This window comes from Macaca fascicularis, chromosome 6, assembly GCF_037993035.2.
Source record: "Macaca fascicularis isolate 582-1 chromosome 6, T2T-MFA8v1.1".
In the NCBI taxonomy this organism is placed as follows: Eukaryota; Metazoa; Chordata; class Mammalia; order Primates; family Cercopithecidae; genus Macaca; species Macaca fascicularis.
This window is the reverse complement of record NC_088380.1, coordinates 39,238,884-39,263,052: the sequence shown is the minus strand read 5'-3', so window position 1 is coordinate 39,263,052 and position 24,169 is coordinate 39,238,884. Positions and strand designations below refer to the sequence as shown.

The window sequence follows — 24,169 nt, the reverse complement described above, 5'->3', positions numbered from 1 at the left end:
GGGGATTATGGGAACTACAGTTCAAGGTGAGATTTGGGTGGGGGCACAGCCAAATCATATCATGTACCAAACACTTTTGATACATCTCTTGCCATTTATCCCAATGGGTCAGACCCAAAACATATTCTGAAAGCCTTATTATGTCATGAGCAAAGGTTAAGATTCTAAAATAATTGCTTCATTTCTTACCTTGTTGCTACTTGTGTTTTGATTTTAGGTTTGTACGAAGACTACTTTATTTTTACAAGCCCAGCAGTAAATTATATGCCAACCTGGATCTGGATTTTGCCAAGGCCAAACAGCTCACAGTTGTAGGTTGCCAGTTTACAGAATTTCTTCTTGAATCTGAAGAGGTGAGCATTCTGAATATTTTCCAGAGCAAATGTTTTCTATTGAATTTGCTTCGCTTCCCCTCCCTCTGTTTCCACCTTCTGTTTTGCTTTCATTTCTGAATATGCATAAGCTGTATTTGGAAACATAGGAAATGATCCCAGACCTAGGGTTGAATCCGGACTTAGTCACTAGTTGTGAGACTGGGCAAGTTATCTGCCCTCTGGAAGACCTGGTTTACTCTTCCATAAAATGGAGAATAATATCATCTCCATGCAGCATTGTGTTGAAGCAGATTAAAAAACAGCAGGTACTCACTGATTGATAGCTGCTATTGGTAACTTCATCATTATTAAGTTTTTGTACTTGATTGAAGTCAATTTTCTAATTACAGAATTTGAATGCTTTTCTCACAGTATCACAATGTATTTACTTTTAGGATGGGCAAGGTTACTTAGAAGATCTAGTAAAGGATATTGTTCAGTGGCTCAATGCTTCCTCTGGAATGAAACCTGAAAGAAGTCTTCAAAATAATGGTTTATTGACCACCCTTAGTCAACACTACTTTTTATTTATTGGAACACTTTCTTGCCACCCTCATGGAGTTAAAATGCTGGAAAAATGCAGTGTATTTCAATGGTGAGCGTTCCTAAATTTTGTTGCAATATATACATAAACTTTATTTTTAATGTAGTTAGATATGGTATGCTTTTTAGTCTGTGTACATGTGTTTGGTTAAGTTTTGTTTTAAATTAGCATTATCTTTGCTTTAATATTCTTTTTTACATGATACTTGTTATTAAATGCTTTCTTTCCAAAAAGCTTGTTTATATTAGGAATTTTTAAAATATACATTGAACTGTCTTTATGCTCTTCCCACTCCAGCATTCAAAATAGTAACTATGTGTGATGATTGATATGTTCATTGATTGTGGTAATTTTCACAATGTATGTGTATATCAAATCAAGTTGTACACCTTGAATAATACAATTTTTATTTGTCATTTATACTTCAGTAAAGCTGGAAAAAATATTTGTTTAATGCATCAATATAGTAATTTCTTTTAACCTTTCTTCTTTTTTTTTTTTAAGTCTCCTTAATCTTTGCTCCTTGAAAAACCAAGATCACTTGCTAAAACTTACTGTTTCCAGCTTGGACTATAGCAGAGATGGATTGGCTAGAGTCATCCTTTCCAAAATTTTAACTGCAGCTACTGATGTGAGTATAATATAGCCAGTAAAACTATTTCTATAAACAATTAATTTGCTACTTTATGAATTTTGGGCTAAGTAAAATTAATTTTAAATTCTAAGAATATGATATGGAAATTGAGTTTACTTTAAAATTTTAGTTTCTCCAAGGAACTCCATATAGTACTCATATTTTTATATCACAGAGAAGCTGCTAGATAGAAAGGGAAGTATTTTATTTTACAAGAACCACAAAAGTATTCATATCAAGGGCTAGACCACCAATTCCAGTCATTCTTCCCTTTTCAAGTAGCAGGACTCTCCCAAAATAAAATCAAATAGGTTATTTATGGTGAAGGATTTTTTTTTTTTTTAAATGTATTCATTTATCTTTATAGGCCTGCAGGCTCTATGCAACAAAACATTTAAGGGTATTATTGAGAGCTAATGTTGAATTCTTTAATAATTGGGGAATTGAGTTGTTAGTGACCCAGCTACATGATAAAAACAAAACGATTTCTTCTGAAGCTCTTGATATCCTCGATGAAGCATGTGAAGACAAGGTAAATGTTCATTTTTTATAATTTAATACTTAAATTTTTTTGAAATACTCATTTGACAGTTTTGTAAAAGTATATAATAGGCATTTTGGAACTAAAAAATTTTCTATTTTTGTGCAATTATTAAAAATAACGATAATCTCTTTTAGGCCAATCTTCATGCTCTCATTCAGATGAAACCAGCTTTATCCCACCTTGGAGACAAGGGTTTGCTTCTCCTCCTGAGGTAAATTTTAAGTAAATTTTCAGTTATGTTTTTTTGTTGTGTTCTTTGGCAGTGTATATTAAAGATAAATTCAAATCCAAATAGAAAGTACCCTAAAGAGTTTACCTTTTAACATCTGAAATAAACCTATTTTAGACCTTGTACATCCTTTAATATTGAAACATTGTCTTTTCATTGTTTTGGGGTTTTTTGTTTTGTTTTGTTTTTTTAATTGGTCTGTTCGTACTTTTCATGACATTTTCCTTTTTTTTTTGAGACAGAGCCTCACTTTGTCATTCAGGCTAGAGTGCAATGGTCCAATCTTGGCTCGATGCAACATTTACTGCCTCCCAAGTTCAAGTGATTCTCCTGCCTCAGCCTCCTGAGTAACTGGGACTAACGGCTCACGCCACCACACCCAGCTGATTTCTTGTATTTTTAGTAGAGACAGAGTTTCACCATGTTGGCCAGGCTGGTCTCAAACTCTTGACCTCAGGTGATCCACTCACCTTGGCCTCCCACAGTGCTGGAATTACAGGCCTGAGCCACCGTGCCTGGCTGACATTTTCTTTATTGTGATTGGATTCTTGTGTTGTTGCAAAGATTGTGAAAATTTATTTGTAATTGAAGTTATAATAAATTATAGTTGACCTTTTAGTTTTATGAAGGAACTGTTCCTATAGTCTTTTAGCTCCTTATACTTTTTAAAATTTTAATTATTTTAGCTTCTTAAGACACTTTTTTTGCCAGACGCAATGTTAAAACTATTGCTTGTTTTAATTTGCAGATTTCTCTCCATTCCAAAAGGGTTTTCCTATCTGAATGAAAGAGGTTATGTAGCAAAACAATTGGAAAAGTGGCACAAGGTAACTTCTTATTTGAATAAGGTTGAATTTGTGTGTTTTTATCTTCTGAAATTGATTCGTGAATTTAGAAGGATGGTTTTTTATATCACTGTTTTGAAATTAATAAGGTTAAATATTTAAACATCCATATCAAGTTATCAAGTTGAGTCCTAAATTCTGCATAAGTGCTAGTATTTATAGTTATACATTTTTTTAACTACAGTTATTTATTTTATTCTGAACTGTTGACTGCATTCATTCTATTGAAATTTGACTTTCAACTCATTTGATTTTATAATCTAATTTGTTGGCCCTATTTATCATTTCTTTCATTCTTGGGTCCCTTAATATAACCTACAACTTTGCTAGTGCCCTTTTAAGCTAAAATTAAAATAATTTTTTTAAATGAAGGGAGATAGAAATACCAAGGAGATATAATCATTTAATTAAATTTTATTTTAGGATACTACTTTACCTAAATCTGAGAATGAACTTCTTGCTGTTATAGGGAAACCTGATAAGAAGGGAGTAGTTTGAAGATATGAAACAACTTTTCTAGCTTTTCTTTAGCTGGTGATTGCTGTGGCTTCATTATTTTGTTTGAAGTATTATAAGTCATCAAAGCATCTTGGAAACCCATGGTCAGAATGATCTTTACCAGTATAAATGATTTTTAGATTTTTCATCATTTCAGATCAGTTATCCTATTTTCTCTTTTTTGTTAACATAGTTACAGATTCTTTTATAGTGTCTGTATTGAACCATATTTCGTAAGAGATACTCCTAAATGGACTAAAACTTTGAAGCATACAACTTAAGGCATGAAGTCTTTTAGTATTTGATGAATTATAGAACTGAGACAAGATGTGATAGGTTTGTTTCCTAGAAGATATTTAAATCATCATAATAAAATTTATTATACAAATCATAGCAGTAGAAAATTGCTTAGAATATTGGTGCAGTGCTTACAAATAGTAAGCATAAAGTATTTAAGAGCTATAACAAACTCATATGCAAGGTATAAGGGGGGAACACAGAGGAGAGATTAATGATTGAGCTTTAGGGATTATCAAAAGAAATGTTGGATAGGCACAGTAGATGTGATACTTGAAATGCTCTTGAGGAGTAAATAGGCAAATAAATTACAAGAAGGGTATCCATGGAAGGAGCAGAATAAAGCTGTATAGATTATTGGAACATTATAGACTTATGAAGAAAGTCATATTCCAATGTAGTTGGAACTAAGATAAGTGTGGAGTGGCAAGATGAGGCTGGAATGGTAAATTAAAGCTAGATTGTAAAAGGCCTCTTAAGCCATATTATATCATCCTAAGGGATTTCAATTGTATATGTAGTGGGGAATCCTTAACAGCTTTTAAGGAGTTATGAGTTGCACTTTAGTAATCTGACAGGTTGCAGTGGAGAGGCGGAATTTTGATCATTGAAGGGAAAGTCTAGGAATATTGACACGAGTTTAGAAACAAGAATTGATGAGTGCCTGAACTTCACTGGTAGTTAGGTTGAATAGATAAGGACACATTTTCTGGGCATTTTCAAAATAAGATGGACAGAATTTATGGGCTGATTGAATACAGTAAATAAGAGGTCCAACTTGGCTCATAAGATTTTTAATTTAATGAGTGAATATATAATGGATCACTATTAAGAGATCACATTTATAAAAAGTGGTTTGCTAAGATTAGGATAATGAATTTTCAGTATGTTGAACTGGCATTGCCTGTGCGATGACCAAGTGATGGCTTAAAAATGTGGATCTGGAGCTCAGATTTGTGAGGAAGATAGCAGATATGGGGGTCATTAGTATATAGGTAGTAGTTGAAACCTGAGCCGAAAGCTTATGGGTATGATAGAACATTTGCATTCATAATACCTTGATCTGTCTACCCTTTGCTAAGTATCTGACATATTTTAAATTTAGTGACTGTCATTGTGATACTACGTGCAATTAAAACAATATTATCTTCTAGGAATATAATTCAAAATATGTTGACTTGATTGAGGAACAACTCAATGAAGCTCTTACTACTTACCGGAAGCCTGTTGATGGTGATAACTATGTTCGTCGGAGTAACCAAAGGTGTGTACCCAGTGCTAGTTCTCAGTTATCAGATTTAAAACCAGTTCATCATAAATTGTTTTTAACATTTCTGAGTTTTTGTACATTCTGTTTCTTACATGATATAGGAAGAATCTTAACGTGCAGCGTTAATTGCTCAAAAATTCAGTGGCATTCATAGCATGTTGAATATCCTTACTGATAACGCATTCAGATATACTCCATGCTGGCACCCCAGTATGTATCTCTAGCCCTAGATTCTCTTACCAGTACTTTGAGCTCTGATAAACTGTTACAGATTGAACATCACTTATCCAAAATGCTTGAGTCCAGAAATGTTTCACATTTCAGATTTTTTCAGATTTTGGAATATTTGCATATATATAACGAGGTATCTTGGGAATGGTACCCAAGTCTAAACATGAAATTAATCTGTTTCATGTACACCTTATACACGTAGCCTAAACATAATTTTATGCAGTAAGTAATTTGGTGTGTGAAATAGTTTGCGTTAAATACTAATGTGTGGAATTTTCCACTTACAGTGTCACGTCAGCACTTAAAATGTTTTGGATTTTGGATCATTTTGGATTAGGGATGCTCAGCCTGTATTTTACCTGAGAAATCCTCATTCTTTCTTACTTTCATATTTTTATTTATGCTGGAGAGTTGTATCTAATTTTATTTATCAAATACTTATTAATACTCTTTTGTTCTGATTAGCATATTTAAATTATCCAGGAGATATAATAATCGTCTTTATTATACTAGATTACAGCGTCCTCATGTCTACCTGCCCATTCACCTTTATGGACAACTAGTACACCATAAAACAGGTTGCCATTTGTTGGAAGTACAGGTAAAAACATAATTCATTTATTTTAAGTAGCTACAATAGTAAAAAAACAAAATCTTAACATTGCTAAAATACTACCTTTGCAAAAAGTTCTCAGTAGCCTTAATATCAGTGGTGTAATTGCTTTTAAATTCATCTATTTTGTAATTGACTTAGGCATTCTATATTTATTAACCTGAGAAATATTAATGGCCTTGCAGTGCATTAACTGACTTGTGTATGACCTTTTGAATAACTAACTTGTTATGTAGAGTAAGCAGTCCAATGAAGGTCTGAGTTCTTTCCTTACAGTTTATTGGAGAAATTCAGATCTCCAAAAACTTACTGAAAAAACTGAGTTTTTCTTCCACTCATTGGGAAATTAAACTGAACCTGATACAGATTAAGTTATCCTTGTTGAGCAGTAAATTGAAAGTTGCTGGTTGTGAGCACATTTTATTCTCATGTACTTCATGGAATGTAACAAGCATAGGCAAACAGTTCTTTGAGTTATAATATGTACACCGCATTTATGGTTCTGAATACGTCATGCAACTGTTTTCAATAAATGTAACTTTTCTCTTATTTTAGAAATAGTTACAGGAATATTTGTTTATGAGACAGAATAATAGTTATTTAACAATTTAGTTCCTTTTTGTGTCAGTGTTCATCTCAGGAGCACAAAGTTTTACAATGTACTCTCTAGTTTCGTCTGTGAAAACTATTGGGACAGGTATTTTCATATTAACATTTGAAAATTTCACTAAAAATTTAAATGATTTTCTCAGTGTTACTACTTACATAGTATGATAAAACCTAAGCAGTAATTTACTTTCTGTTTTAAAGAATAAGTATGATTGTTTAGTAATACTAAGTGCCAAGTACTTTGGTAAGCACTGTATGTGCAATAATTTATTAAATCCTGAAACCTTATGATGCAAATGTTATTATCACTCTTCTAAATATTAGGAAATCAAAGGGTGGGGAGATGAAGTAACTTGCCCAAGGCCATGCAGTTAATAAGTGATAATTCTAGAATGTGAATTCAGAACCCCTGCCCTAATGCTGCTTCTCAAGAAATTTTACATAAAATTATTTAGAATTTTAAGTATGCAAAAATGACAAAAAGCAAACCTTATATAGGTTTTATGATGCAATAAGAAAATAAATACATAAATATTTTATTACTCATGCTATTTTTTTTATTTCTCCAGAATATTATTACAGAACTCTGTCGTAATGTTCGTACACCAGATTTGGATAAATGGGAAGAAATTAAAAAACTGAAAGCATCTCTTTGGGCCTTGGTTTGTAATAAACACTTCTGTAAGATCTTTGCAATTTTAGATTTTTCAGGTTTTTTTTTTTCATTTATACTAAATAGATAAATATTATTTTCTTTGGAACTTCTTCTTAGATTAATATTCAAGACTGGATTGTTCCTGCCAATTTAAGTATTATCTCTATGTTGAAGAATAGATGGTTGAACTATTAGTTTCGTGACTTTTGTTTTGTTGCTAAGACAACTAGAATTAATTCATGCCTAATGTTTTTTACTTGAGGAGGCTTTTCCATTTTTTTCTCTCTCAGAGATGAGGTTAAATTTGTTTCTTGGTAGCTTTCCAAATCTTTTGAAAGAGTTACTCTTGTAAATATATTTGATGTAAGTGATTTCTTTTCTTTCAGGGAAATATCGGCTCATCAAATTGGGGTCTCAATTTGCTACAGGAAGAAAACGTGATTCCAGATATACTAAAACTTGCAAAACAGTGTGAAGTTCTCTCCATCAGAGGGTAGGTCATTTAACTCAGAAGTCTTTCTAATGTAGACATTGTTATTCACAAATGGATGTTAGGGAAAAGTATTTTATGATTAAGTGCAGTGCATAACTGTTAATCCACTGAAAGTTCTAATGATACAAGATTATTAACTGTATTAAGTTAAACATAAACGAACTCCTTGTTTACTATTATAATTTGATTTTTATTATGATATTGAAGTTTACCTTGTAGGTAACAGGTAAGGCATAGTGTTATACAGATATTCCAGTAGTCTAGTTGCCCAGCTGTTCCAGATTTATACTAGAAAAGCTAATATATATCTTTTTTGCTCATATTGCATTGTGTTCTTTTTATTTTGTTGTAATTACTATCTTTATTGGGAAGGTTTGCTTGTTTTTTATTGCTGCTAGTTTATTCCTAACTAGTTTTAATAAGTTTGTTTTTTTTTTCCACAAACGAAACCATTTTGGTGGGTTTTAGAGAAAGTTCAAAGTACATATAGCAAATGAATCTGTGATTGCTTTAAGAAATCTCAGCTTGGAATTATAACTGTTTTTACTGCATCTTTTATATACAGGACCTGTGTATATGTACTTGGGCTCATAGCTAAAACCAAACAAGGCTGTGATATTCTAAAATGTCACAACTGGGATGCTGTGAGACATAGTCGCAAGCATCTGTGGCCAGTGGTTCCAGATGATGTGGAACAACTCTGTAATGAACTTTCATCTATTCCAAGCACTCTAAGTTTGAACTCAGAGTCAACCAGCTCTAGACATAATAGTGAAAGTGAATCTGTGCCATCGAGTGAGTATCCTGACAGGTTCATTTAAAGTTAGCAAATGTTAATATTTATATTTGAATTTTAAAATTTAAATGTAGTTGTTACATTCCTAATTTGCTTTTGTCTAAGATAATTTTTTGGCAATAATAGCCTCTTGGAGAATGTATATCTTTTCATAACGCAGAGTATAATCACCAGCTTACATTGTTCTCTCTCCTTCTTAGTAGCTTTTGAGAATTCCTACAAAGTTATGTAATAAGCCATGTGCCAGAAGAACCAGTCCTCCTTTTTTCGGCAGAAAAGAAACAAATATAATAAGTATTTATTATATTTATTTATCTACCTTCTTTATTTAATCTTTTTACTCATTTTTCAGATACCGAGATTGTTGAGCCAGAATATATTTTTAACAGATATTACATTCACATCTTCATTTTTGAGAGAAGCACTAAATTTTAAAATAGTGAAATTGTTAATAGAGTAGCAAAAATAGTTATACATAAAATGATTTGTGGTTTTAAGTCCTGTGCTAAGTGGTGTTAGGTGTACAAAATTTAAGGCATGGTTCTTCCTTTTAAGAAGATAGTGTCAGATTTATCAGACTGTATTTCACCAAATCTGAGATGCCATGAATTATGAAATGTACCAATATTTTATGTACCACAAAAGAAGAAGAAAAAGTGCTGCCTGTTAAACTAGGATATACTACTATTGCAAGATGCATTCTGACTGTAGAATCAGCTTCTGTGTGAAAATAGAAGAGATTAAATGTGAAAAGTGTGCATCTTACAAATGACAAAATATAGAAATGGCAATGCAGTATGCAAGTTCACTTAGGATTTTCTTTTACTTTCTTTCAAAATATATTTGAAAGAGTTTATAATTATTCAACAGAGAAGTTAAAAATAAAAGAAAAATCCTATTAGATGTCATTAGGCACTCACTTGGGTTGCATCTTCTAGTAGAGTTGGGCACTAAATTTAATGAGTTTCTTAGTATCTAAGGTAAAATGGGAAATAAACATAATTTAAACATGAATTTAAAATGTTATCACTTGGTTCTCTGTAAGTATATTTTAAGATTGGGAATTCATTTCTTACAAGATGAATTTCTCCTGCCTATAGTAATTTAAAGATGAACTACCAGGAATCTGTAGTAACTGAGTAAGCATCCTTGGTCAAGTCTCCTGTTTCCCTTTAATTTAATCATGAATATTCTCATAAATTACATAATTTTACTTTTTATTCAAGTCCAAACTCTGGGTTTCAAGAAGGATATTTTCATGTAGCTGAATGGTTTAACCCTTTATTTTTAAATTTTTTCCTCTAGATGACTAAAAAAATATTTCCTGAAATGTGATGTCACTAGTAGTTACCATGAATTGTTATTTTTTATGTGTTTTTATTAATTGATCCTTCAATCATAGGTATGTTCATATTGGAGGATGACCGGTTCGGCAGCAGCTCTACTAGTACATTTTTCCTTGATATCAACGAAGATACAGAGCCAGCATATTATGACCGATCTGGACCCATAAAGGATAAAAATTCGTTCCCTTTCTTTGCTTCTAGTAAACTGGTGAAGAATCGTATCTTAAATTCACTTACTTTGCCTAACAAAAAACATCGTAGTAGCAGTGATCCAAAAGGAGGAAAACTGTCATCTGAAAGTAAGACAAGCAACAGGCGAATCAGAACACTTACGGAGCCCAGCGTTGATTTTAATCATAGTGATGATTTTACACCCACATCCACTGCACAGAAAACATTACAATTAGAGACTTCATTTATGGGGAATAAGCACATTGAAGACACTGGTAGTACACCAAGCATTGGAGAAAATGACTTAAAATTCACCAAGAACTTTGGTACAGAGAATCACAGAGAAAATACAAGCCGAGAGAGGTTAGTAGTAGAAAGTTCAACAAGCTCACATATGAAGATGCGTAGCCAAAGTTTTAATACAGACACTACAACAAGTGGCATAAGTTCAATGAGCTCAAGTCCTTCACGAGAGACAGTAGGTATAGATGCTACAACTATGGACACAGACTGTGGAAGCATGAGTACTGTGGTAAGTACTAAAACTGTTAAGACAAGCCACTATTTGACACCACAGTCTAACCATCTGTCTCTCTCCAAATCAAATTCGGTGTCCCTGGTGCCTCCAGGTTCTTCTCATACGCTTCCTAGAAGAGCACAGTCCCTTAAAGCACCCTCTATTGCTACAATTAAAAGTCTAGCAGATTGTAACTTTAGTTACACAAGCTCTAGAGATGCTTTTGGCTATGCTACACTGAAAAGACTACAGCAACAAAGAATGCATCCATCCTTATCTCACTCTGAAGCTCTGGCATCTCCAGCAAAAGATGTGCTATTTACTGATACCATCACCATGAAGGCCAACAGTTTTGAGTCCCGATTAACACCAAGCAGGTGAGCAAATACATGTTTAGAAGTGACCAACCCTGTCTCTACTAAAAATACAAAAAATTAGCCGGGCCTGGTGGCGGGCGCCTGTAGTCCCAGCTACTCGGGAGGCTGAGGCAGGAGAATGGCCGTGACCCTGGGAGGCGGAGCTTGCCGTGAGCCGAGATCGTGCCACTGCACTCCAGCCTGGGCGACAGAGCAAGACTCCGTCTCAAAAAAAAAAAGAAGTGACCAATAATGGTTGCATTTTAACAGATTTAAATACAAAACGTTAGCCAGGTTTTTTTAACACTACATAAGCCTCATAACTGACCTATTATAATTGTTTACTATGGTAGGCTATAAGCTCCTTGTTACCCGATATGACTTGAAATAGATTCTTGCAGCTGCGAGGGGGGAAGAAAATCCTATAGGCCCTGAAAATAAACACACATGCTTTGCAAAGGACATACAAGTCACAAGCTTTTTTTTATTTATTTCTCGCTTCTGCAAGGATCGATTTTAAAAAGAAGCATGTCGGGGGAATCAGGAGCTTAAGACCTACAATAACAAACAACCTTTTCAGGTAGGTCAATTTAAGGCTCCACAAGTTGACCTCTTTATTATTTTTTTAAAAAGATAACTGAAAATTGCAGTCAAATTATTTTCACTTTAAGTAGCTGTGATTATTAAATAGGAACCTAATAAACACTAAATGAATTACTTGATCCTCATGACTCAGCAGGGATTTCTATACCATATTTAGATTATATCAAGCTAGTCAAAGTGAATAGTTTAGATTTTACTTTTAAAAGATACACATTATTTGTTGCAAAAAAGTTTTGTACCTGTAATTTTTGTGATTGGACCAAATGCTTCTCAACAGCTTTCCTTAGTTTTATTCATTTACATTTATTTAAGTGGATTAATATATGTCAACTACTTATATGTCAACAATGTATGTTAGAATACTGTAGCACATATTAAGCACTCAATAAAAGTTAGCTATTATTTTTATCATCATTGGTTGTTATTTAATGTAATCCATCTAGCCCTTACATTATTCTTAATAACATTAAGCAGTTTTGTTTTAATAATACTTAACACATTTAATAGAGGGTTTCCTGGTAGCAGACGACAAATTATGTACCCTTGTAGGATTTAAGAAATGGTGCAGCAATGTCTCATCTATCTGGAACTCACTAGCTTTCACAGCCTTGTCCAGGACAAAGCCAGGGAAACTTCTCAACAGCTCACTGCAGTAAATTTATGCAGTAAAGGTCATGAATTTCAAAAATTCCTAAGCCTCAGTTACCTTATCTGGTGGAGATTGCACTAGATCAGTGGTTTTAAGCTTTTGTATTGTTGTTTTTTAAGCAGAGAAATTCCTTTTCCACATAAAGATTTATATGGAAACCCAATAGGTAGAACAGATAAAAAGGGAGCTATACTGGTTGAAATAGGAATTGGGAAGGGGAATTATCCAATAATTGTTTTCCTCCCACTCCAGTAATCTTTGAAGAGTTTTATGGAATCAAAGAAATGTAACAGATTACAGTTTGAAAGACTGTTTTTTTGGGTGAAAATTAGGAGCTTGGTTTTTGCTATGATAATCTTAATAGCTACTATTTAGAAAGCGTTTATTTTGTGTGTTTTACAAAATAATTCTTTGATTTAATATTAGGCTTTGATTTAATATTAGGCTGCATTCATACATTTTAAAGACTTGGTTTTCCAAATAAAAATATCTTCATAAAAATGTATATAAATGTGGAACCTTGCATAGTGCCTTGTATGTATGCAGCAGATGCCAAGTAAATATTTTAGCGTGTCTGTTGCATAAGAATCTGTATGAGAAAGATGTATCTTATGGAAATATCAGTGTATCATATTTGTTATGGAATCTCTAGTAGTAAGGAGTATGTTGTGGAAATATCAGTACATTGTGGAAATATCAGTGCTTTATACCAGGATATCTCTTGTCATAAATGACCATTTTTCTCGTGTCTGTCTTGTGTGCTACATAAATCTTATGTTGATAATGAAGGCATTAAGGTAATTATCACACAAATAATGATATATAATTGATCTTATTTTTTACAAATATAATATTAAATAGAGTTAATACACATATCCTTAATTACATAAATGCCAAATCTAGTAGTCTCAAGTGATTATGAAGATAGTCCTTGGACCATGCTCTTGACTACTGAGGTCAGTTTCTTTTTTTACTTCTAGATGTTGAAAGTTATTCTAATTGCCCACCTTTTCACCTTTACCTGAGCTACCGTAACAATTGTTTTTGGTAACAGTCAACATTACTGGTGACCTTTTACATAGCAGTCTATAACAGCTAATATTTTAAAGTGTTTATGTGTTCCCAGTAAACAAGATGACACTGCTTAATACATGACTAGCTGCTTGTCTTTTATGAAGGTAGGAATATATGTTATTTCTTCATATGATTAAAATAACAGGTCAAGAAACTAATACAAGTGGTTTTTTTTATGGTTTTATAGGTTCATGAAAGCCTTAAGTTATGCATCATTGGATAAAGAAGATTTATTGAGTCCTATTAATCAAAATACCCTGCAACGATCCTCCTCAGTGCGGTCCATGGTGTCCAGTGCCACATACGGGGGTTCAGATGATTACATCGGTCTTGCTCTCCCGGTGGATATAAATGATATATTCCAGGTATCATCATACATTTTATTGTTTTCCTATGAGTTGGTTTCCTGTTTTTTCATGTTCTATAACTGCTTACTAGAAGTCATAATTTAGAGTGGGCACTAGTTTGGGGCAGCATGATTTTTAAGACCGTTTTGTTTAAAGAAACTTTAAGATTAAAATTATTTTACCTTTTTCAACTACTCTGTACTCTTTTATTTAGTCCTTAGAACATTATCCTTCCCTCTCTTTCCATATTAAATCAGTATCTCATTTGATTTCTTTATCCATAGAAATTTATGTAGAAATTTGTGAAATTTCTAACTTGTTTTTTAGTCACTTTTAACTTATACTTCATTTTAAAATCCTCCTTCCTATTTATCCCATGAAAGGTAGCCACATGTGGTACCCAGTAATTTAAGGTGACCCTAATCCCAGGAGATGCCCACAGATCTCTAGATGGTATATAGTACTAAAGAACACATTTTCTTAGAAGTTTAAAGACATTTTAGATAAACACTAAAATAATTATTTTAATGTCCATTTACTCACTAAGAATATAATAAAGACTTTTTGGGTTACTTTGTTAAATTTTGGTAGTTGAACCTTCAGTAAATTTGATTATAGGTTCATATGCTATATCTATTTTAATTGTATTTTGTTTAATTTTGCTGATTTTCATAAAGTGGGCTTATTTTTATAGCAGGACTTACCATGGTTTATATCTTTTTTAGGTAAAGGATATTCCCTATTTTCAGACAAAAAACATACCGCCACATGATGATCGAGGTGCAAGAGCATTTGCCCATGATGCAGGAGGTAATGCATTGTGCTTTGTACTTGTGAGATGCCTCTTTATATTAAAAAGAAAACTCTTAGTTCTTTCTAGTAGGATAACACTAAAAATTTAGGAAGACTCTCTTTTGGATCAACTTTAAAATTATACCAAAACAATTGTTAAAGTCAGCTTAAAATTAAACCACATTTGTGTGTGTGTGTGAGGGACTTAACATTGTTTTCAGTGAAGTACTCAACCTTTCAAGGAAATAAAAACCAAATTAGTTGTTTCTGTTTTTTAAAAGTAGCACATGAACAATGTGTAACACAAATCCTCATAGATCCAGGAAATAGCTGTTTGTTTAGAGTAAGGAGAGATAGAAATGTACTTATAAAATACATGATCTTTGTTATGAACTGTTATATTTTAATATGTAAATATAAGCCACAGGTTTTATAGCTTTATGATTTTGATGACTTTTTAAACAGATGCCTCTTTATACTTAGAATTATTACATATCTTTAGGCAAATATTGAAGATAGTTGAAATGATGCATTATATAATCTCAGTTTTTCCATTTTGTATTTAAAACTCTATATTAAAATAACAAACATCTGCTGGCTTTCCTTATTTTTATAATTTAAGGCAAATTATTCTTTTTTCTTTCCAGTTAGATTTTTAGTCATAAAATGTGCTTTAGCTTTTTTAAAAATTTCACATAATTTAAGGTACCTTGAAAAGTACTATCTTTATTGGATTATGTTTTATATCTACTTATGCACAGGTCTTCCATCTGGAACTGGAGGTCTTGTAAAAAATTCTTTTCACTTGCTACGACAGCAGATGAGTCTTACGGAAATAATGAATTCAATCCATTCAGATGCCTCTCTGTTTTTAGAAAGTACAGAAGACACTGGACTACAGGAACATACAGATGATAACTGCCTTTATTGTGTCTGTATTGAAATTCTGGGTTTCCAGCCCAGCAACCAACTAAGTGCAATATGTAGTCATTCAGGTAAGTGATCATGTCCTTTGAGGTAAATCCACTTGAATTTGAATCTGACTTGTGGCTTTAGCCACAAGTCATCTCTCAGCCCTATTAATCATATATACCCTCTTGCTCCATTCTCACTATCTCAGCCTTAGTTCAGTCACTTAGCTTCTCCCTATTGGAGTGTTAGTATTTTAGCCTCTAATTTTGGTCTCTTCCAATTCATCTTTCATACTATATCCTGGAATTAATCTGTGTGCAATTCTTTAATGGCTATTCATTCTTAACACACAAGACACTGTGTCATCTGTCTAGTGGTCTTTTTCACCTTCCTCCTTTCCTGCAGTTGACATATCTTTACTAACTGACCTGAAGTTTTTGAACAAATTTTTAGGCATGAAAAACATATTTTCCCTGCTGTCCTCTCTTTGCTCTTTACCCTGCCTACACATACGTGGTCTATTTGGCAAGTCCACCTCATCCTACATGTCAGCATTATTTGGCCTGTGAAGTCTTCTCTGACTCTCTGAGGCAGGTGTTGACACTCCTTCCTGTTTCCTCTCATTGCCCTTTGCACATAGATCTCTTATGACAATTATAACTATTTACAACTTGGTTATTTTTGTTCTTCCACTCAGTTAAGTTCAGTTAGGGTATGGTCTGTCAGTCTTTACATTTTTAGCTATGTATGTACTGCTTTGTACAGCAGGCCCATAATATGTATTTGGTAAGTAAATAAAGTAGACCTACATTGAGCTTTTTTTTTTTAATCAACAAGTGACATATATTAGCAATTTTAAATAAGTATATGTGTGTTTAAAGTATTACCTTTTCTTGGTGAATATCACTTAACCACCTTCAGAAAAACCTGGTGATGACTAAAGTTCTCTGGTTTACTTTTCCAAATTTCTTTTTGGTATTCTAATTCAGAGTTTCCCAGCAGGTGAGTTGCAGCACATTGATATGCCAAATTATGTTATGCTGAGATGCTGATGCTCTCATGGTTCTAGGTCACAGTGGGGCCTGAGTCTGACAGATCCCTGGAGTAGGCCTTTTCCACTGTGAACAGCCCTGTCCGGGCCCTTTTCATGCTATAATCCTTTTCTATGAGGAAAAAGTTTTGGAGTGTTTGATGTATTGCATACAATTAGAGAAGATATTATTTTATATTCTTTCATTTCAATGTGCAATGTAAGCACAGGAATTAAGCCGTTATGGTGCTTTAATTGAAATAATTATTTTTTTTCTTCAGACTTTCAAGATATTCCATATTCTGATTGGTGTGAGCAGACCATCCATAATCCCTTAGAAGTGGTTCCCTCTAAGTTTTCGGGGATTTCTGGATGCAGTGATGGGGTGTCTCAAGAAGGCTCAGCTAGCAGCACCAAAAGCACGGAATTGTTACTAGGTGAGTCTTCGGATTCAGATCCAATCATTATTAGTAAAACTGTTATTAGTTGGTTTTGTTTTTCATAAATACTGTAAATTAAAGTTGTCTCAAAACAATAATACGTCCATTTTAGTGAAGCAATTTAACACTGTTAAATATTGCACCTATATCACCCACTGATATAGAGCCTCTTAGCTATCTACTTTTATTAGAGTTTTGCTCCCAAAATGATAGGCAGATCATGTGTAATTGATCTCAGTTCTAGGTCTTTAGGTGAAGTTTAAAAATAAATTTCATTATTTTTAATCATTTTTGTTGTGATATAGATAATATTTAACTTCTCCCTGAAATCTTTTAGGTGTTAAAACAATTCCAGATGATACACCAATGTGCCGTATACTCCTTCGCAAAGAAGTTCTAAGATTAGTCATTAATTTGAGTAGTTCAGTTTCAACTAAATGTCATGAGACTGGGCTTTTAACGTGAGTAAACTATGTGCATAAGTATTATTTGTTTATTCTGTTTTTTAAGTTGAGAAAAGATTCTTGAAATACTTCAAAAGTTAGGCTAGTTAACTTACATCAGTAGTTCATCAGTAGTTCTAAACTGCATTGCATACCTGTGTGAGGCTAGATTTTCTTTAATACTTCAACCAAAACAACATATGGCAACAGATCGAATGCAGAAGTATGAGAATCCAGCTATCTTCTATTAAGCCACACTTTTGAAGAGATCTGCAAAAAATGTAAAATAATGCCACTCTTCTCACTTTTTTACTTTTGGAAAATAGTTATTTTTATTAAAATATATGTTATTTATGTTAACATGTAGTGGATTTATTTTTAAAATAATTCATGTTAGGAAATTCTCTCAATTTTAACTTCTAATATAGTAGTTAATGGTCACTATAACCCACATAAAAATAAGCTTTTTTGGGTACTCAGTAATTTTTAAGAAAGTCCTGAGACCAAAAAGTTTGAGGAAAGTGGGCTTACATGTAACAAGTCATAATTTCTTGTAACAAGTCATAATTTCTTGGTTTAATTTTTTTCTTATTATTTAAAGCAGTGATTCTCAAAAGGAATGCACCTCAGGGTCTCCTGTAGGGCTTTTTTTTTTTTTTTAAGACAGTCTTGCTCTGTTGCCCACGCTGGAGTGCAGTGGGGCACAATCTTGGCTTACTGCAACCTCCGCCTCCCAGGTTCAAGCGATCCTCCTGCCTCAGCCTCCCGAGTAGCTGAGATTACAAGTGTGCGCCACCACACCTGGCTAATTTTTGTATTTTTAGTAGAAACATAGTTTCACCATTTTAGCCAGGCTGGTCTCAAACTCCTGACCTCAGGTGATCCACCTGCCTCAGCCTCCCAAAGTGCTGGGATAACAGGCAGGAGCCACCATGCCCGGCCAGCTGTAGGGCTTTTTTAAAGAGTGATATAGGTATTGGGGTCCCACATAGGTATCAGGGTCCCACAGCAGACCTCTAGGCCAGGAGCTCTGGGAGTGGGCCCTTAACTGGTCGCCCACCCAACCCACAGGTGATTCTGAGGTGCTCTCCTAGCTAAAAGCTGTTATTTGAAGTATCTGAAGAAATAGCCTGGTCAGGGATGTTAACAACTTAACTTTAAAGATGTATTTCTATTTTAAAACTTAATTTTGAACATATTTTAATCATCCTAGGCTGATAAATACATTTTGCAGTTTCTCACGCCAATGAAAAAGAATGCTTCAACTTTACGAGAAGTATTCAGGTTTTGATAATCTTTTTTTTTTTTTTAAACCCAAACTCAGAATATCTAAGTGTGTGAGAGGAATATTTAATATTTTATATTCTCAAGTCATCACCCCAAGTATGCTGTCTAATCCATATTTGTAGGGAAATATATTTTTAAAGTAAGTGATACCTTGGAGGAAAAATAGATACATCATGATTACAGTTTTCATCACACCATAATCTTTTATTTTAGAATTAAGGAGAAGTATCCTCAAACATTTGATGACATATGCCTTTACTCTGAGGTTTCCCACTTGCTGTCACACTGCACATTCAGACTTCCGTGTCGGAGGTTCATACAAGAATTATTTCAAGATGTACAGTTTCTACAAGTAAGTATGATTAGTACTTCTCAAATTTATCTTTCAAGAATAATTCAGTGTTTGAATTGAATTAAAATACACATTATAGTTGGGTGTGGTGACTCATGCCTACAATCCCAGCACTTTGTGGGGTCAATGCGGGAGAATTGCTTGAGCCCAGGAGTTCAAGACCAGCCTGGGCAACATAGTGAGACTGAGTCACTACAATTTTTTTTTTTTTTAATTAGCCAAGGGTGGTGGCATGTGCCTGTATTCCCAGCTACTTGGGAGGCTGAGGTGGGTGGATCATTTGAGTCCAGGAGTCAGAGGTTGCAGTGAGCAAAGATGGCAACACTGTACTCCATCCTGGGAAGACTGAGCAAGACCCTGTCTCAAAAAAAATTATATATTTATATAAACATGTTATATATTTTTATAAAAGTCATTAATGATACACCATTTTTTCCCTAGATGCATGAAGAAGCAGAGGCTGTGTTGGCAACACCACCAAAGCAACCTATAGTTGATACATCTGCTGAATCCTGACCTCATATTTATGATGGATATAGATATATACTATATATATTCATATTTGTGGATTTCCTAAAAGCCTCAGAAAATACAACTGACTAGGCAGCAAAGACAGGAGTATCTTCTGTACACTGTTCCGCAGTTACTGGTACATGAACAGTTGGAACTGCTGACTTTCCTAACCAAAACAACTTCCTTCTCTCCTTTGTTGAGCCTTTTGAGGTGTTCATGATTCATTACCACAGTTTTAAGAGTTTTAGTTACCATTGTAGCAAGAGCCAAGCACTGAATACCTACATAGGTTTTCTATTTTTTTCATTTTAAAAACATAATGACAGTGGAACAATAATGGGATATGCAGAATCACCCTTCACAAGTTATTTCTGAATTATTTTTAGGGTAAATACACAGATGCCTTGTTTGTTAACTAATTTGTGGAAAGCAGGAATCAGTGTCTCTAAGGCTGCATCCTGTTACCACAATGGGGTGTGCTATAACTGCTGGTATTAGAGAGGGAACTTTGGCCCTTTCACATTTTTCTTAATGTTTGTAACACTACTTCAGAGGTTTATAACCTCAAAGCAAAAGAAGAGCCTCAACAACCTGGGACGTATAAGTTATTTTTATGTTACTAGACTTGCATAAAGATTCTTGTTTTCCAACTCTTCATTTTGTTGCAATGTGTTATTACAGGATATATGAACCAATTAAGGTTTTTCACTACAGTTCTTGAATAAAATTTTAAAAATCATTTTTTATTTTAATTAAAAATATTTCCCATTTATAGAGTGCATATATTTGCAATGGACTTCCACTTTCATCACCTTTCCATCTCATCGCTTTAAACAGGAACTTGAATAAGCACTGTTAGTTTAGACCTAAAGGATAGGAAAGCATTAAATACTACTTTGGATCTCCTGAGGAAAAGATAAGTTTGCTTGCAATTTACACATTCCATGGAGGAAAGAAGAGCCATATTTCCTTTAAGAAAATCATTAATAAAGCTTGTTATTAAGAAAAATTGTAGTGAAAAGCCTTAAGTACCAAATTTTAAAGCAGCAGTAACTTAATTTTTATATCAGTGTTTTTGTTTTGCACAAACTAAATGCAGTGATAGGTGGGTTTATGAGTATATTAATTGCCTTTTTCCATTTGTGAAGTTAAGTTGATGAGGGCAAGGTTTTTGTTTGTTTAATTTGTATATGTCTAAAGATATTTGGAAATTTTTACAGGATTTAAACATATATGCAAATTTGTATATAAAAATAGCATGGCCATCATCATTTGAATGCTTGTAAATGAAAGGATTATCTTTTTTGAGATCTATATATAAATAGAAATAGAAAATCCAGCTGGACTGATTAGGATTCTTTTTTAATTCATTTGTGTATAACATTTTTATTACAATTACACATCAGTTTTGACACAGTCATAGCAACATTAATATTTTCCCATGATGCAGATCCTTTTTGTAATGGGCTTGTTCTTTGAGATCTCTGTAAAGAACCCTGTGAACTAGAAAACATAACTCACAGAGATACTTTTTTAAAAAATTTATTTACTGGCACTGAAAGTTCCAGTTGGGATGAAGCATTTCGTCTCACTACATAACACCTCTTTGACTGCACTTCAGTGAATTGTTCTTATGTGCACTGTGTAGCAACTTACATTATAACAAAGCAGATAAGGGCTGTAAGCTGCTGCTTATGTTGAAAAGTGGTTCTTCAGATTTCCTCTCATAAAATCCAATTGAAGATAATTTTTTTATACTTTATCACTGAACCCAAGTGTTTATTTAAATGTCGACAGTACTTCTAAGAACGTTGCCTGTCATCGTGGTCTTTGGTCTTGGATAACTAAACTGCCTTTCCAGAGAACCAAATGTCAGAGTTACTAGACCAAATAGTGGTTAAAACCTCCAAAGGAAGTAATGTAGTAATCTTATTCATAATGGGATTAACGTATTTTAGACATTCGTTTTAAACACTACCTCAGTTAATATAGAGTATAAAATCTGTGGTTTAATCCCTCAAAAGTTAACAGTGATTTTTTTTTTTTTGTCTTACACACATACACACCCCCTCCCCCACCATCACTATCCCTGTACCCCCACCTTGGTCATCTATCCTGAAATAAGGCTTAGTTAGTATTGGCCTGAATGTTTTGTGGGTTTTTTTTACTGTTACTTTGAAAAATATGTATGTATACATTATCATATTTGCCTATATCACTTACTTTGGGGAGATACTCAGAGCTTTGTGGTTATCAGTATACTAAAAAAAAAAAGTCTATGCTTAAATTTATAGTGCTATTTGGTTTCTCTATGATTTCACTGACAGGTCTAATTCATTTTCTTTGAGTACTTGTTTGTAAAAAGTAGACTTTATGGTGAAAAATACATGCAGTGCCAAGTGATTAACTTAGGTGTTTAAAAATATTATAGCAGAAGAGGTTAGGAATGATATCAGCAGTAATAGAAATAATTGAGAAAATCATCTATAAATAATAGATATTACAGACTATAGAATACCAAAATAATGTCAATACTGTAGTTTTTAAAGATTTTAGGATTAATCTTAGTCCATATAAATTTGTACTATTGGTAATTATTGAATAATTTGGAGGAATTTGGGCAGTTGTGCTGGTTGTAAACTGTGAATTTCTAATCGTAAAGTGAATTGTTATTTCTAATTGAACTTTTTTTCAAGAACAGATTTCAGCCTCACATACTAAGTAAATACTGATAAATAAGGAAATTAGAAATTTAGTATTCATAATTAAATATGCTCTAAAATTTATTATACTTCTATTTCCTGTTTATTCTTAGGTAGATTGGAGGGGGGAAACAGTCTGTTCTCCCTAATTAAAATTTTTCTAATAACAATTAGCAGAATAAGGACATTCTATATGACAGTGACATTAAAAGAGGCTCTTTGGAAGTATATACATTATTATAATGTAATAATGTGTACAAGTCCTTTGAAATGACAACTTTAATGGGTTTCAGCTCTTTTATCTAGAGCTCGAGATAATTAAAGCTGAGTTTTTCAGGGCATATCTATCACAACGGCAAAGTGTTCAACAGTGGGATATCAATGCTTAGATTTTCCTACTGCTATTTATATAAAATGTTATTTCATTCCGTTCAGAGGATGCCTTTTATCCCCACATTAAAGCACAGATCATTAAGCAATAAAAACCAAATTGTCTGTCATTCAAATTATAACTGCAGTTATTTTTGCATGGTAAGAGTGAGGTGCTAATTTTGTGTGAGATGAACTTTGTAAACTACTTTGGGAAATGTTCTTTGGAAGTAAGATTTTTTCCCCTTTAGTCTTATGTTTCCAGTTTTGTCTCAGATTCACAATCCATTAAAACATGGGAAAAAAGAAAAAGTAAAATTGAGAGACTTTTATTAGAAGAGCTGTTTGGAATGAACCAACATTTCAGATTTTCCAAAACATAAGTTAGGAAAAGTCTCCATTGTCTCTGCATTAACAAAATACACTGTTACTATCTTAATCTCAAAAGTGTCATTACAGTGAGAATCTCATGTAAAAGCATACCAGTGAAATTAATAGCAGTGCTTATCAAAGAACACAAATCTGTGAGAATCTTTCTAGGAGCATTGTTTTTTTCTTTCAGTTCCAAGTTCCAGGGTATTTTTCATTCCTAGTAGGTTTATATGACTCACAGAATGTGGACTTTTTTCCTGTTTGAAGTATTTTTGTAATGTAATATCGGATAGCTACACCACAGCATGCATAAATTGCACATTTTGTTTTACTTTCTTTATAGAATATTTAATTTCAAAAATATAATTTATGCCAAAAAAAAGCATACCTTTCAATTTTGCTACTTGGTTGATTTAGCACAAAATGCAAAGTCTTGGGGCAGAGACGGGGAGTGAAAAAAAATTTGTAGGTAATTGTTACAGAAATGCCTGTCAGAAACCCTAAAGCTGCATTGTAAAACAAATGGTGTAAATTAGTTTTGAAAAGTGGTAAGGAATTGTGAAAAAAGTATCAGACTTAATGCTCTCTAACCACATGATTTTCTTCTTTTTTATTTAGTAATACGCTGCTACATATTTGGAGGTTCTGGTGTTTGTAGGTCACTGAACAGACATTGAAATCTGATTTATATTGTATAACTGTAACATAGAAAGAAAAAGTATTTATATTTTTTCTGTAAGAATATTTCATTGAGTTGTGTATAATTTAAATAAGATTTGTCCCCAAATGGTTTTGCTCACCTTGATTTTTTTTGTTGTGATTCTCTTGTTTTTGTATAATGTGTACAGTTTATGTCAAGGGCATTAAAAGCCTCCTGAAGCATAATCTTATCAAAGGGATACATTGTTAATAAAATGTACTTAAAATTCTTAAACTTTGTCATTGTTTTATTTGAAATATTAAAATAATCAGTGGTCATATGGCCTTGATTTGAGTCCTGTAATGCTGATGCTGACACATGTGACTCCAAGCAAAAGTGACTTTTAGGTACCACAAACATGTAGAGTGGCTGTTACAATATTTTAAAGTAATATTCTTCTTAAACACTTCATAATTAAACATCTTTGTAGTTTTTTAAAATATCTATAGGGATTTGGAAAATAGGTCTTTAGATAGAACAGCTCTGAATTTTTTGAGGAAATACTGTACAATATGAGTGATGATGGCATGACAATGGTGACATCTCTGTGGAAGGTATCTGA

The 24,169-nt window shown here is 33.1% G+C and overlaps 1 protein-coding gene across 7 annotated transcripts in view; it reads left to right on the top strand.

The window, feature by feature from the left end:
- RICTOR (RPTOR independent companion of MTOR complex 2) overlaps positions 1-23,841 on the top strand; it is a 128,792-nt gene extending 104,951 nt beyond the window's left edge. For 3 of the 7 annotated variants that reach the window (XM_005556764.4, XM_065546187.1, XM_045393651.3), the window contains 20 exons: positions 218-353; positions 770-969; positions 1,423-1,549; positions 1,920-2,084; positions 2,231-2,307; positions 3,074-3,152; positions 5,120-5,229; positions 5,980-6,067; positions 7,258-7,350; positions 7,730-7,836; positions 8,402-8,631; positions 10,035-11,043; positions 11,531-11,602; positions 13,536-13,713; positions 14,421-14,505; positions 15,249-15,482; positions 16,711-16,866; positions 17,207-17,330; positions 18,813-18,951; positions 19,393-23,841. In XM_005556764.4, the coding sequence (XP_005556821.2) occupies positions 218-353; positions 770-969; positions 1,423-1,549; positions 1,920-2,084; positions 2,231-2,307; positions 3,074-3,152; positions 5,120-5,229; positions 5,980-6,067; positions 7,258-7,350; positions 7,730-7,836; positions 8,402-8,631; positions 10,035-11,043; positions 11,531-11,602; positions 13,536-13,713; positions 14,421-14,505; positions 15,249-15,482; positions 16,711-16,866; positions 17,207-17,330; positions 18,813-18,951; positions 19,393-19,467 (3,484 nt within the window). In that variant the 3' untranslated portion in view covers positions 19,468-23,841. Of the gene's footprint in view, positions 1-217; positions 354-769; positions 970-1,422; positions 1,550-1,919; positions 2,085-2,230; positions 2,308-3,073; positions 3,153-5,119; positions 5,230-5,979; positions 6,068-7,257; positions 7,351-7,729; positions 7,837-8,401; positions 8,632-8,832; positions 9,016-10,034; positions 11,044-11,530; positions 11,603-13,535; positions 13,714-14,420; positions 14,506-15,248; positions 15,483-16,710; positions 16,867-17,206; positions 17,331-18,812; positions 18,952-19,392 lie in introns of those variants that run through there. The other 4 variants (XM_015451318.3, XM_015451321.3, XM_005556765.4 and 1 more) reach the window with 4 other exon arrangements.
- The last annotated feature ends 328 nt before the right edge of the window (positions 23,842-24,169 follow it).